Raw genomic sequence first — 13,511 nt, 5'->3', positions numbered from 1 at the left:
CAGCGGTGATACCTAAACAGAAGTCAGCTTACATCATCATCATTAGTAGCAGGGGCAACAACAGCGTTTTTTCCTTAGCCAACCCTTTACCCACATACTAAACAAGATGTGTTTGGTTCAGCAAAAAAAGATAAGGAGTCACCCCCAGATGGCACCAGGCAGAGGAAAGTCACTAAGATATATCTCTCTCCATTCATTCAATTATCTATGCCCCTAGCTACTGACCCAGCACATATTTTCACACTTATTATATCCCAGGCACTCAACCAGGCACAGGATAAACAAGAGAGATCTGGTATAGGAACTCATGGAACTTGTAAGATAATTAAAATATTTCAGAAATAAATCCAAATAACTAAAAGTGTTCTTGCAAAAGACATAAGGAGGTAGGATTTAGGCTGACATCAGAATAAAGAGGAGTCAGTCAGGACCTAATCATGGCATATGCAAAGGGTCTATGGTAGGAGTGTACTAGAAAAATTCAGTAACAGAGCAGAAGTACTGAGGCCGAAACTCAGAGTGAAATGCCATGAGACATCTGGATAAATCTTGAGCATGAAGGGCCTCCCTGGTGGTGCAAGGGGTTAAATCTCAGCACTATAAAGTTATAGGCAGCCACATAAGCCCTTGAATCAACCCACCCCAGAAGACCTCTCCTGTCTTTCTGCTGCTTCCCTCAGCAGTGTACTTCAGTAGAGCTGCCTGTTCTGCTCCCCACTCTATCTCTAGTAAATCTTCTCACTCCCTCCCTGTACCTCTGGCCTGCACCCCATTTCTTGTATTGATAAATAAATCTTTAAAGAAAATCTTAAGCATGGGTACCACACTGACAACACTGATACTAACAGATCAGCTACTGTGTGGAGAACAGACAAAGTGGGGTGAGGGGGTGAAGTAGGAATGCAAGCAGGAAGGTATAGGAGCTGAGGTGTTAGGGGTGCAAGAAAGAGCAATGACTTGAAGAGGGTTGGGTAGGGAGAGATGAAGGGGAGGGGACTGGAACCTGGAATGTGTTTATGTGGGTCGTATGAACACCAAGGTGAGGCACTGAATGTGGCGTGAACTATGAGAGAGTGCTGGGTTTCTAGAAAGAAAGCCCTGCACAGAATGATATTTACCTGGTATTCACAGGGGGTGCAGGAAGGGTGAGCTAATAAACCACTTTTCAGTTCTCTGCCACTCTAAAGTGTTCTGTTGACACTAAACATGAGTTTTCTGCACCCTTGGGGAGCTCTCAAAATACTCAAAAAAAAAAAAAAAAAAAAGGAATCTCCCTGATGTCAGTCCCTCCTGTCAATTCAGAAGCTCAGAATTAGTGTAGCAGCTTTCTGCCTCAGAGAACAGATGTTAATTACCTACGTGTCTTTTCAGGCTTGGGATGGAGCAAGCTCATGGTCTGCACACTGTAGCACCTCCAGGGACTGGAAGAGCTGGGGTCTCCCCAAGGGTCATGAGAGCAGAGTGTCAGTGTGCTCACATCCCAGTGAGCCCTTCACCCGATAGCTTTCTCCCGCTAGATTTTTTTAAAAATTCCTACAGAACTGGGGTACAAGTCAGAGGTGCAGGGGCAGTGAGAGGCTTCACCAGACAGAATAGGGAGCAAAATAGGCAGACTGACGAAGTACACTGCTGAGGGGAAGCAACAGGCGAGTCAGGAAAGGTCTGCCACACCATGTGGGTCACCTCCGGGGTTGGGGATCGAACTAGCACTGAAGCGGCTGCAGCCAGCTTGCAGTGCTTTGTCCTAACCCGTTGCACCACCAGGGAGGGCCTTGCCAGATTTTTAACCGAGCTCTGCCAATTTCCAGCTCTATGATCTTGGAGTTCCTTAGCCCTCCAGCTTCTGCAAGACAGGGGCAATGTTAGCACATCACTCCCTGGTCAACTGTCAGGTGCCAGTGGCCTAATTCATGGAACATTCCCAGAACAGCGGTGATACCTAAACAGAAGTCAGCTTACATCATCATCATTAGTAGCAGGGGCAACAACAGCGTTTTTTCCTTAGCCAACCCTTTACCCACAGTCCCCTTAGTCGCAAGAGGCCCACTGGTCTTGTACAGGACAAGTTGGCTCTTTGAGGGGCTCGATACAGCCCCTTCTCCTCTTACTCCCCACCACGGGGCTCACTCAATGGTCTGAGGTCATCAGTTGGGGTTACACAGTGGTCCCATAGCAGAAAGGCTGCAGCCCCTACCCATCTATTTTGGGTGCCATCAATGCTCTGAGACCATTTCTCTTCTTTCTGCAGCCCAAGTCCTGACTTGAAGCAGGAGAGCAAAGACAAGCCTTCATGCTGTATCACTTCACCAAAACAGTCCGTACCTAGGAGGACTGACAGTGATAAAAGAAAGAATTTGGACTGAGGTGAATCGGAAAAAAACAATCAAAGAATATTGCACCTATAACTGGAAGGCCGCTGTGCAGGTAAAGACCAAGCATGTCCAAGAGAGCAGATGAATGTCAACAGTGGCCTGGGGTACTGGGCTGTGTGTGCAGGGTAGTGTGGGTGTCTCTAGGCAGCCTCCCCTGGGGAGTGAGAGCAGATGTTAGAAATGAATAAATATGGCAGCACTTACCCAAATGACAAATGAATAATTTGTAATCACACATGGGAAATGTGCATCCTTTGAGGCAGTGATTTCGCTTTTAGGCATCTGTCTCGTAGAAATAGTCTCACACCCAGCACGTGTGTGTGTGCGTGCGTGCGTACATGCGTGCGTGCAGGCAGAACGATGTTTACTGGCTCACTGTAAGTATACAACACTGAGATAATGTTCGACAACTGGGGGCAGTAAAATAAATGGTGTGGCTGGTACGTTCATATTATGGGACCCTGAACAGCTTCCCAAAGAATGAGATCGCAGTCACTGGCTGCCAGGGGAAGATGCTTTTCACACATTGTGCAATAAACAGTCATTTTTTGCAGAATGATATGTGATGGCTCAATTAGCGTGTATTTGGGTGCAAACCTATATATAACAAAATCATGCTAACCAATTACTTAGGTAAATCCCCCAGGTATATGTCTACTGGAAAATGCTAGAATATAAATCACACTGTTATCAAGGATTAGCTCAGGGGTTCAGTTAGTAAAACAGGATAGAGAGACAAGGTAGGGTTTTAAGATACGGGTCCATGTAACTCAGGCTTTCTCTTTTCTCTATTGCCTCCTCCGTCTCTTTCTTCTGACCTTCCACTCTTTCTCTATCCTTCCATTTCCTTCCCTTTGTCTCTCTCTCACTCTCTCCAAACATACTGCCCATCTCTCTCTCTTTTGCCTCCCCTTCCTTCTATTACAAAAGACATCTCCTACATAACAAAAACAAGTAAGAAAACCCCTGTGTATTCTGCCAGCCCTGCCCTATCCCTTGATGAACTCATCATTTGTTACCCGCACCTGTTTAATACTCACAGAAGAGAGACAGGCGAGGACAGACAAGGAGAGCTGGAGCACCTCAATGGTGTTTATGGCGAGTGCTGGACACTGCGCTGACACTCTTGCAGATGTGTTCAAATTCTCAGCCACTTACTCAGGTGACAGTGGCGTGGGTGATATTCACAAAACCTGAGAACTTCTGAGGACAGCACTAACCAAGTGATGGCATGCTAGACCTACGACTGGAATAGCCTCCCAAAGTCACCCGGTTCCCCTGACAGTGGAGGTTTCAGAAGGCTCAGGAAGGAGGAGGATGCTGGGGGCTGAAGGCAAATAGCTGCTTACCAAATGGGGCTGGGGGTTCTGCTATTTAACAAAGGGAAGACACACGGTGTGTCCCTGCAGAGTATCAGAGCTGCTGTTGACATGCTCTTGGGCTAGGGAACTCAAGCAACTATCATTTGAGAGTGGAACTTTCTCTTTTGGTCTCCAAGTTGTCCCTCTATTATTGTCAGGCCCCAGCTGCAAAGCAGGATAAGTCTGAATTTATAGGTAAATTCTAAATATGAAATGCAGAGGTGAGATAGGTCTTTAGCAATGTAATTACAAAGGGTTGTAGGACTACTTCTATACGGATTGTCTGAAAAAAGAAGGGAACAAGAAAGGGAAGCAGAAATGAAGAGAAGGGGGAACAAAGGAAGAAAAAGAGGAAATAGGGAAGGAGAAAAAAAGGACAGGGGAAACTCAAGAGAGGAAAGAAAAAAGGGCAGGACAAAGGGAGGACTGGAAGCAGGTGAAACAAGACTATAGGGAGTAATAAGCTCCCCCTCCTGCTGCCCCCCTACCCGGCCCCCAAGAGGTCTTCTTTTCTCCATTCTCCATCTGCAGCTTGGTGGAGGCGGGGTGAGGTTGCCTCTACTCATTGCTCTCCGTCCCTGTCCTTGGTGCTCATCTGGCATCAATGACCCACCTTGGGTTTCCCTCTCTGCGGGACTGGCCATCACTACTAACGGCCTCTGCTAACCCTTTCGTCTCTAGGGTCCTGGGATTTGAGGACAGTGAGAGAGCCTGAGCCCTGAAACTGAGCATTTGAACTGTCACCAACGCTGGAACTGATCTTGATTGACTACATGCACCATCAATTGTTTCCATCATTCAGTCAACAGGTATTTTTAGAGTGCCTCCTGGAGAGCACCTGCTCCTGGCTGGGTGCCAGTGAACCCACAGCAGAGAACTCTGCTACTGCTCTCCAAGCCCAGTCTGGGGGCAGAAAGGGAAAGGATCATGCTACCTGAACAGAGATCAGCCGCAACAGCCAGCCTGCACACAGCTGCAGGAAAGAGAGCCCCATTCCCATTGGTTAGATTGGAGAAGAGGACGATAGAGAAAACAAATCCCAGCTAGAAAAACTTCTTCAGCATCTTCTACAGCAGAGAATTTACCAGGGGCTTCCTCAGCAAAGCTGTGACATGGGAGGCTAGCTCTGAATAAGCCCCTTGCCATGTAAGCCCAGGAAGGCTCAGTGAATTCCATCATGGAAGCCATACTGACCCTCCAGAAAGATGGTCCCTGTCTTGTCCAAGCACCATTCTATTTTACACAAAAAAAAACATGATGCTTTTGCATGACAACACTGCTCCCAAACAGGCCTCTCAGTGGGTCACCACTGGCCATTCTGCAGGTGCAAGGAACCACGCTAGACTCCTCAGGACAGAGGCAGATTGGAAGATGAGAAGTCATGTGGAGTAGTCACACCTGAGTAGGTGAACGACTGGGGGAGGGTCAATAAGCCAGTTTCAAGGCACAAGGGGTTGTGTGGACCAGGAAACCCACCCGCCCGGGGGGTGGGCAGCCTGCACGGTGAGAGCCTCAAGACAGGGAAGCAACAATGAGCTGCATAGGGAGTCAAAGCCCAGTGCAGATGGAGGCCTGAGGGACCCCAACACCCAGCATACACCTGACCCTGGGCTACATATTCCACACACATTTTATTTTTATAAGTAATCTTTCCAAAATCAAAAAGAGGAAGCTATGGTTCAGCAGGTGGGATTCCCATTTTTCTAAGGTCACCCCAAAAGCCAGGGAGGCAGGATTTGAACCCAAGTCCAGATGACTCCTGTGCCCTCTCCTGGCTCAGAGTCCCTGTCTGCCCACTGAGCAGGATGGAGGGTGGGTCTGAGAAGGTGACTCTTAGAGGCAGGAGAGCAGAATGTTGCCTCAGAGCTCCAGGGCTGGCTCCAGCCCTGAGGGCCCTTCACAGCTCACAAGCAGGAGGGTCAGAGCCAGCACTGGCTCTCTAGGCCATACCTTGGACACATCTTTACCACCGAGGTCACAAAAACAATATAAAGATGAAGCAGGACAGTACCTTTGCAGCATTTATTTAAAGGAAAACACTATCAGGGCCCTACTACAGCACACGGCACTATGACGCTATCGAAGCCACTGTGGCATGAGTTTGATCCCCAGCCACGGGGGTGACCCACGTGGCATGACAGACCTCTCCTGACCTGCCCACTGCTCCCCTCAGCAGTGTACTTTGCCAATCTGCCTGTTCTGCTCTCCACTCTGTCTCTGGTGAGTTCTCTCCCCCCCACCCCCGCACCTCTGGCATGTACCCCAGTTCTGTATGTATAACTAAATAAATTATGAAAAAAAAATTAAAGAAAACATGAAATTCCATTTGTAGATAAGCTGGAGACATAGGCAGCTAATAAGACAGATGTAAACACATCCTGTGCTGTGTCCAAATAACTGATGTCCTCCAACGGAATTAAGGGAATGGTGCTTGAATAGCGTATATGAAAAAGAGTGGGGTTCAGTCATACCAACATTCACAAGGACCCAGAGATAGCTGCAAAAATCACTGTGCTCGCAAGCTGCACCAGCAGAAGCATTGCAGGCGACAAGAGGAAGTTGGCATGTTCTGTTTTCTCATCACTCCTGTCTTGTCAACTTCAGGACATCCAAGATAGGAATAGGAATGCCCCTCTACATAGCAGTGACCAGGGTGGTGGAATCAGAAAAATATGTCATGGACAGGCTGATGAAACTGGGACTTTTTTTTTTTTTAATTGCTTTCCAGAAGCAACAGGGTGTCTTCTATTCTTTTATCAAATTTCCCAAGAAAGAGGCCATGGTGAAGGAAGACCAGATTGACTCTTGTGCCTGTACAGACATGGGTTCAACCCAAGAAAAGGAAAAGCTATCTAATAGTAGTGGTTGGAAATGAGGTAGGCCCTCTCCTGAGGGGTGAGGAGGCCATCAGGGGAGCTAATCAAGGGCCACTGGACAGATGTTGCGCGACAGACTTCCCAGTGTTGCTTTTTTCGTCACCTACCATTTAGAAGCACCAAAGGTGACCAACAGATAGCCCAGCAAGGAGGTTGCCTGTAAACCCACAATGACAGACCCCAAGAATGACTGGATCCCCAAGCGCCCAGCCCCTGAGTTCTTCCCAGTTCTCCCCAGTGCCCCTCTGAGGGTGGCACATCGCAAGGACTCACCTTTCTTCTCAAAGTCCCCTTTCTCTTCGCCTGGCCGGCCTAGGCTGTCCAAGGTGTGCGTGACCTGGCTGCCGAACTCATCCTCGCGAGAGACGTGATTGGCCCGCCGGGGAGGGTCCTCCTCCTCTTCATAGTCGTAGTCATCTAGGATGGGGGTCTCCCGGATGGGCACCCCGATGACGGAATTGTGCGCCTGCAGCCGGGAGGAGCGGAAGCTCTCCCGGGCCTGGGGACCCAGCAGCACCGAGGGGATGTAGTGGATCTCGTGGGTGGCCTCTGTGCTGGCGCTCTTCTGGGGGATGCGGCGGCGTTTCTGCCAGCGGCGCTGGGCATACAGTGCCACAGTGAAGACCAGCAGCAGCAGCAGGAGTGCGATCAGGCCACCCTGCAGGAGAGGGGAGAGGACAAGCAAGTGGGCCACTGTTCCTGGGACTCGAGCGCCAGAGGGGGCTTTTCCATCCACCACACTCAGGCCAGATTCTAGGGGGTTTCAGCTCACAGAGCCTGAGAAGCAGGCGTACCTTGAAGTCTGAGAGACAGTGCTTGCAAACCTAGATTTCCCACCAACCCTGTGTGCCTTTGGGCAAACAGTTTGACCTCTCTGAGCCCCGTAAAGATTTATTTATTCATGCATGCAACAGCTTCACAGTGCTGAGACTTAGCCCCTTGTGCCACGAGGGAGGTTTCTCTGAGCATTGTTTTTGCCATGAGAATGTAAGAAGCTCCATCCTCCTTTTTAAGTTGCCACAGGAGCCAAAGAGATGGACAACGGTCACAGAGAAATCCTGACAACCGAGCATCTGAAGTCAGAGCTGCGGCTTCACACAGGTGAGTGTCTGAAGCTCATCTTGACTCCATCTCTTACCAGCTGAGTGACCCCACATGCTTTTTCAGCCCGCTTCCTCATCTCTAGAATGAGTCCACAGAGGACTCAAGAGAGAGCAGCCTTTCTTTCATTCTGCTGCAAAGGTGACACAGCATTATGGAGTCAAATGTAATTCTGCACTGTTTATATTTTCTTCATTCTCAGAAACACGAGCTTTTAATGTTTGGGTCTTAAAAAGAAAAAAAACAGGCCCTCCCTGATGGCACAGCGGGTTAAAGCACTGCACTAAGAAGCTTAAGCCACTTTCTCATGAGTTCGATTCCCGCCTGCCCCAGAGGTGAACACATGGCGTGGCAGACCTCTCCTGACCCGCCCACTACTCCCCTCAGCAGTGTAGATCTGTCTGTTCTGCTCCCCACTCTGTCTCTGGTGAAGCCTCTCACCGCCCCTGAGCCTCTGCCCTGTACCCCAGTTCTGTATGTACAAATAAATAAATCTTTAAAAAAAAATGAAAAAACAGGTGCAAAAGTATTTGTTGGGGGGGCCTCCCTGGTGGCACAAGGGATTAAGCCTCAGTACTATGAAGCTTCAGGCAGCCACTGCAGCATGAATTCAATCCTCAACCAGGGAATGACCCATATGACACAGCAGACTCTGCTGGCTCACCCGCTGCTCCCCTCAGCGGTGTATTTTAACAGATCCACCACACCTGTCCCTCCCCACTCTGTCTCTGGTGAATCCTGTCACCCCCTCCTTGTACCTCTGGCCTAACTCCAGTTCTTCTAAGCATAAATAAATAAATCTTTAAAAATATGTATTTGTTGGATGCAAGGATGAATGAAAAAAATGTACCTGTGTAGGTTTCCCTTAATCAGAAATTTAAGGCAAACTGAAGCTGATTTTTCCCCAATACATCCAACTGGTAAATATTTGATTGTGCCTAAATTGAAATAAGTATTTATGAACATATCTTACATGATTCATGAGATTCATGAAATACCCTGTTCTGGGAGTCCTGAAGGGCAGGGGTATTTGCAAAATATGTCTGCATTCCCTATAGCACCTGCCCAGGGCTTGAGGCAGAACACCTGCCTTCTCCTCACCTCCCTTATTCACCATGTGCCGGAGTCCTCTCCAGTGAGCAGGCAGACCTCGGCTACCTCGCTCTTCTTCACAATAAATTGTGCTTTCTGTTGGGGAGCTTCAAGGCCACTTAAGCCAAGAAACAGGCACAGAGCAGGGATACATTAGTTCAAAGTTGTACAGCTAAGGTTCAAACTAACCTTGCTATTCTGGGGGTGATGTGGAGGTGGGGGGGGGCAGGGGAAGGAAATGTGTCAAAGTGACACTAGTTCCTCTCCAGCCTCAAATTACCAAGGACTTTCAGGAATAGATTCCCCAGTGTAAGAATCTTCCAGAAAATATTGCAGAAAGAAGCACTCACGTGCTGATCCACTTTGGTGAGCTTCGCTTAATCATCAGCTGTGTGCATGATAAGACCTCAGGCTGGAGGCCTGGTCCTTCTGTCAGGCAGAGTCCCTTTCCCTTACCCCCAACCTGACCCCAGCTGCCTGCAGCCTCAGCTCAACCACTGACCACACGGCTCTTGTAGATGAGCATCTCATCATGAAAACTGACCCAACGGAGAAAGGCAGCATCCAAGGCTCAGAGTGCCACTGACTCATTGATGCAAACACCCGGCATGGGGTTCCCAAAGGGCTCAGGGTGCCTGCGTGAGACACAGGGGAGGTCCCAGCAATGTTCCCGGCCCCCAGCTGTCCAGCCCTGCCTGGCCAGGCCCTGAGAAGGCGGAGGAGGGTGGGTCTCTGAGACAGGCTCAGTGTGCAGGACAGGATCTTGACATCATATCTATTCACTATGACCTTAAGTTTCTTAGATTCCCCCCGTAGGCCCTCAGTTTACACATCTGTAAGCTGGACTTGGCAATAGCTTGTAATAGAGTAGCACCTTTTAGGGCCAAAGATAGGAAAGAAGACTTCTCTAAAAGTGCATCCTGCCACGTGTGAGCTGGGCGAGCCTGAACGAAGCAAAGGGGCTCTCTGCTCACAACTGTCCCATCCATAAAATTGGGTCAGGCTGTCTGTATGGGGGTGCTTGGATGTGAGCTCATGCTGTGCTCAGGGCATGGCACATGTGATCTCCTCTCACACATGGGACCTGCAAGCTGGTGCAATCGAATCGGAATGCTGCCAGACTGGGGGTGCTGGGCAGACACAAGAAGCTCAAGAGAACAGTCTGACCACAGGCCTCCAAGTGGGACATTCCCTTGGGAGAAAGCAGATGAGTAACTCAAAATCAAGAAACCACCATCACTGCATCTGCCTAGATGGAACAGGCTGCTTCCATGCATACACAGCTCTGGCCCTCAGTTGTGTAGCTTCTTTCATCAAGGGCAAGTCAGCACAGGCAGGAACTAGCCCTGAAAAGGCAAGTGGTCCAGGGTGTCCTGCCGCTAGGAGTAAAACAGACCCGGGCAGAGGAGAAAATGCTGGAGGGTGAGCAGGAGCTGAGGAGGGAGAGAGAGCCTAGGAACAGGACTGTGAATTTTTAGAAAGCAAGTTAAGAAGAGGCCAAGGCTCGAGGGGCTGCAAGCTGAGGCCCTGCTGGCCTCAGGAACGACCTAATGCCAACCCTGATTTGGACTGTGTGCACTCTAGACAAACAAGGTTGGAGAAGTGGCAGCGAGCTCCAGAAATAAAAATGTCAGTCTGTTAGTTAGGGGCTGTTTTTTTGTGAGCCTGCAAGCAGTACAGGTCTCAGGGGGTCATTTTTACCTTTGATGGGTCTGATAATTTCAGTAAACGATCAGGCAAGAAATGGGAAGAGACTGAGAAGGAATTGGTGCTATCCCTTCCCCCATCCCATGCACAACCTTTCTGGAACCTTCCCTACCGGAAGTTTCTCTGCAGCCAGAGCAGCCTGCTGCTCTTGTTCCATTCCTGACACTGAGTCTCAGGTCTCCTGGTGGAGCCAGACAAGGGTGAGTGAATGGTGTTCAGGGCAGAATGGAGTGACAGGGTGTCAGGGGCCTATTCCTGCTTCTCTGCTCCTGGATGGCTGTGACAAGTTGGGCAGGAGTTTACCTCCCTGGACTGCAGTAGGCTGCCCTCTATGGGTCCAATGAGTGAAGGTGGAACCTGCCTCAAAGCAGGCCCTCACCAAGCAAACCTGCGCTGTTCAAGAGTCAAGTGTACATTTGCCCATCTTACCTTACTCAGCCATCACAACTTGGAGGTCCCCCCCCCCAGGCTGAGGCAATGCTCTGCCCCTCTCTCACAGCTCCCATCTCTAGTTGCAGTCTGTTATCTGGCTGCACTGCTGCAACTTGATCATCTGGTTGACCACTGTCCCACTCTACTGCATGAGCTGTTACTTACTAACACATGTGCCCAGTCCAGATGCAGCACCCAAGAGAAGGTGCTTAGGAGACACCCAGGTCTTAAATCTTGTTAATTGCAATAACATTAGTTCACAACATTGTTATTTTCAGAAGCGCAGCAACCCCTTCAGGTGTTGTCCCACAGAGAACTCACCACCAAATCCCCATAGCTCCCCCCCATAGTTCCCTACAAAGGCCTGATCTGAGCTCCCCCCCCCGCCCCGGTTTTCATCCAGCCCCCTTTCCTGCCTCCTCTATTAGCCTGTAGGCCAGTTTTCTAAGGCTTGTTGTTAGTTTGTCTTCATCTGACCATGCGTTTGGGTTCTCTTTTATCCACATATAAGTGACACCATCTAGTATTGGTTCTTCTCCTTGTGACTTAATTCATTTAGCATAATCTCCTTCAGCTCCACCTGTGCTATCTCAAGTGACAGAGTTTACCTTTTTGATTACTGAATAGTATTCCATTGTGTCTATCGACCATATTTTCCCGATACCTTTCTTCTTGGGCACTTAGGTTGTTTCCAGAGCTTGGCTATTAGAAATAGTGTTGCAATATGAGTGCAGTTTGCCCTTCAAATAAGTGTTTTTGCATTCTGCAGACAGCCAGCCAGGAGTGGAACTGCTGGGTCATAAGGTCATATGTTTAGTCTTTGGGAATGCCTCCACGCTACTTTTCACAGGGGCTGGGGCAGGCCACATTCCCACGCAAAGCATATGAGGCTTCCTGTTCCTCATCCTTGCAAGCACTTGTTGCTTCTGGCTTTTTCTGTAGGAGCCATTCTCACAGGTGTGAGGTGGAATGCTATTGTGGTTTTGATTTTCACTTCTCTGACAATCAGTATTTTTTCTTCTGCTTGTTAGCTACCTGTTTGTCTTCTTTGGAATAGTGTCTGTTTAGTGCCAGAGCCTAAAATCTTAACTAAACATGCCCAAAAATGTAAGTCTGACATTCTCTCTATCAGCTCTGACCCCAAATGAAACCTTGAACAGCCCTTCTCAGCTGCTCTGCCTCCATCTGGTTTGCTTACATACAAAATATCCGACATTACAAAAGATACAAAGTTGTAAAATAAAAAGCACCCACAAGCCACCCCACCAAGAGAGTCAAACTTAGAACTCCTTTCAGACTGTCCTCATTTTAATCTATTTTTCATGTTAAAATATCCACACACTGGAGAAGGAGCCAGAGAAAGGAAAGAAAGGGATAATGGGAGAAATGCTTTATTTGACAATGTGTCATTCGGAAACTGATTATTTCTGTCTCCGGCCTTTTTAATATTCCCTCACAACGGCCAAATCGCAAGGGGATTTGGTATTCTAAGACTGGATTTATAATACTCTGTTCAGCAGTGATAAGAACACGGGCCTTTAATCCTCAGAGCTGTGAACATGCATATTCTCCCAAGTAATGTCCCTCTCTTCTCGTCACTTGCATCTGGCCCCGACAGCCAGCCCAGGATGGCTGAGGACTGACGATCCGCTGGCTGTTCTCTTGGCCATCTGCCAAGTGGCAAAGCTGGCAGGAAATGAGGACAGGTGCCCAGATCCCTGCAACTCGCTCTATGTCTGGGTTAGAGGCGTCATGAGAAATTTGACCAAACCTTTGGTGTTATAGGTAAGGCCACTGAGGCTCAGAGAATAGAAGTGATTTGACCAATATCACAAAACATCCCAAATAGGCTTGGGATGCAGCATAATCCAAAAGCACCCCAAACCCTGACAATGTGATTTACGCTGGAGTTGCCACTACTTTCGCCACCCAGGCGTCACTGCCTCTCACTGCAACATGTTATTACTTCTGGAGTGATCTTTCAGGCTGTGTTCTTTCTCCCTGCTATTCTCAACCCATCCCATCACTAGGCTGGAGAACCCCGCAGTGGACAATTCTTGCTCAAGGCAATCAGGCCTCCGTAGTCTCAACACATGCTTTCAAGTCACCCTTCTCGAAACCTATGCTTCCCCTGCCTATGCCTGCAACCCATCTGTACCAATAACCCTACTAAGCATCCACCATGCAGACCTGGCAGAGTGCTAGGTATCTAGCCACAATGGGACTCGTGGCTCCTGAAGAATGTAGGGAGATCTGGTCCAAGCCATCTGCTTTATTGGAATGCTGCCCTCATTGTTATTCTACCTTCTTTTAGCATTCTGGATGCCCATGGCTGTGGACCCTCGAGTAACACAATGCAAACATTCATGCCCACCTATATGTGATGTTCTTGTAAAGAGGTAAGGTGGACTTACAGTATCTTAAACACAACCCAGCAATGTAAATAAGCTCTATTTAGATGCCCCAGGGCTGTAAAGGACTAGACAAAGAAGTAGAGGAAGGACAAGTTAGGCAGTGCCAGCAGTTTGAGGAAAATAAAAATAATAAACACACACACACACACACACACA

At 48.7% G+C, this 13,511-nt stretch overlaps 1 protein-coding gene across 2 annotated transcripts in view; it reads right to left on the bottom strand.

The window, feature by feature from the left end:
• The window catches only part of ASTN2 (astrotactin 2), a 766,181-nt gene that overhangs the window by 588,708 nt on the left and 163,962 nt on the right, over positions 1 to 13,511 (bottom strand). For both annotated transcript variants that reach the window (XM_004677396.2, XM_012721364.1), the window contains exon 3: positions 6,883 to 7,267. In XM_004677396.2, coding sequence (XP_004677453.2) covers positions 6,883 to 7,267 — 385 coding nt within the window. The remainder of the gene's footprint in view (positions 1 to 6,882; positions 7,268 to 13,511) is intronic.

This window comes from Condylura cristata, unplaced genomic scaffold (assembly GCF_000260355.1).
Source record: "Condylura cristata isolate star-nosed mole 26May11 unplaced genomic scaffold, ConCri1.0 scaffold00006, whole genome shotgun sequence".
In the NCBI taxonomy this organism is placed as follows: Eukaryota; Metazoa; Chordata; class Mammalia; order Eulipotyphla; family Talpidae; genus Condylura; species Condylura cristata.
This window is presented reverse-complemented; position numbering and strand designations above follow the sequence as displayed.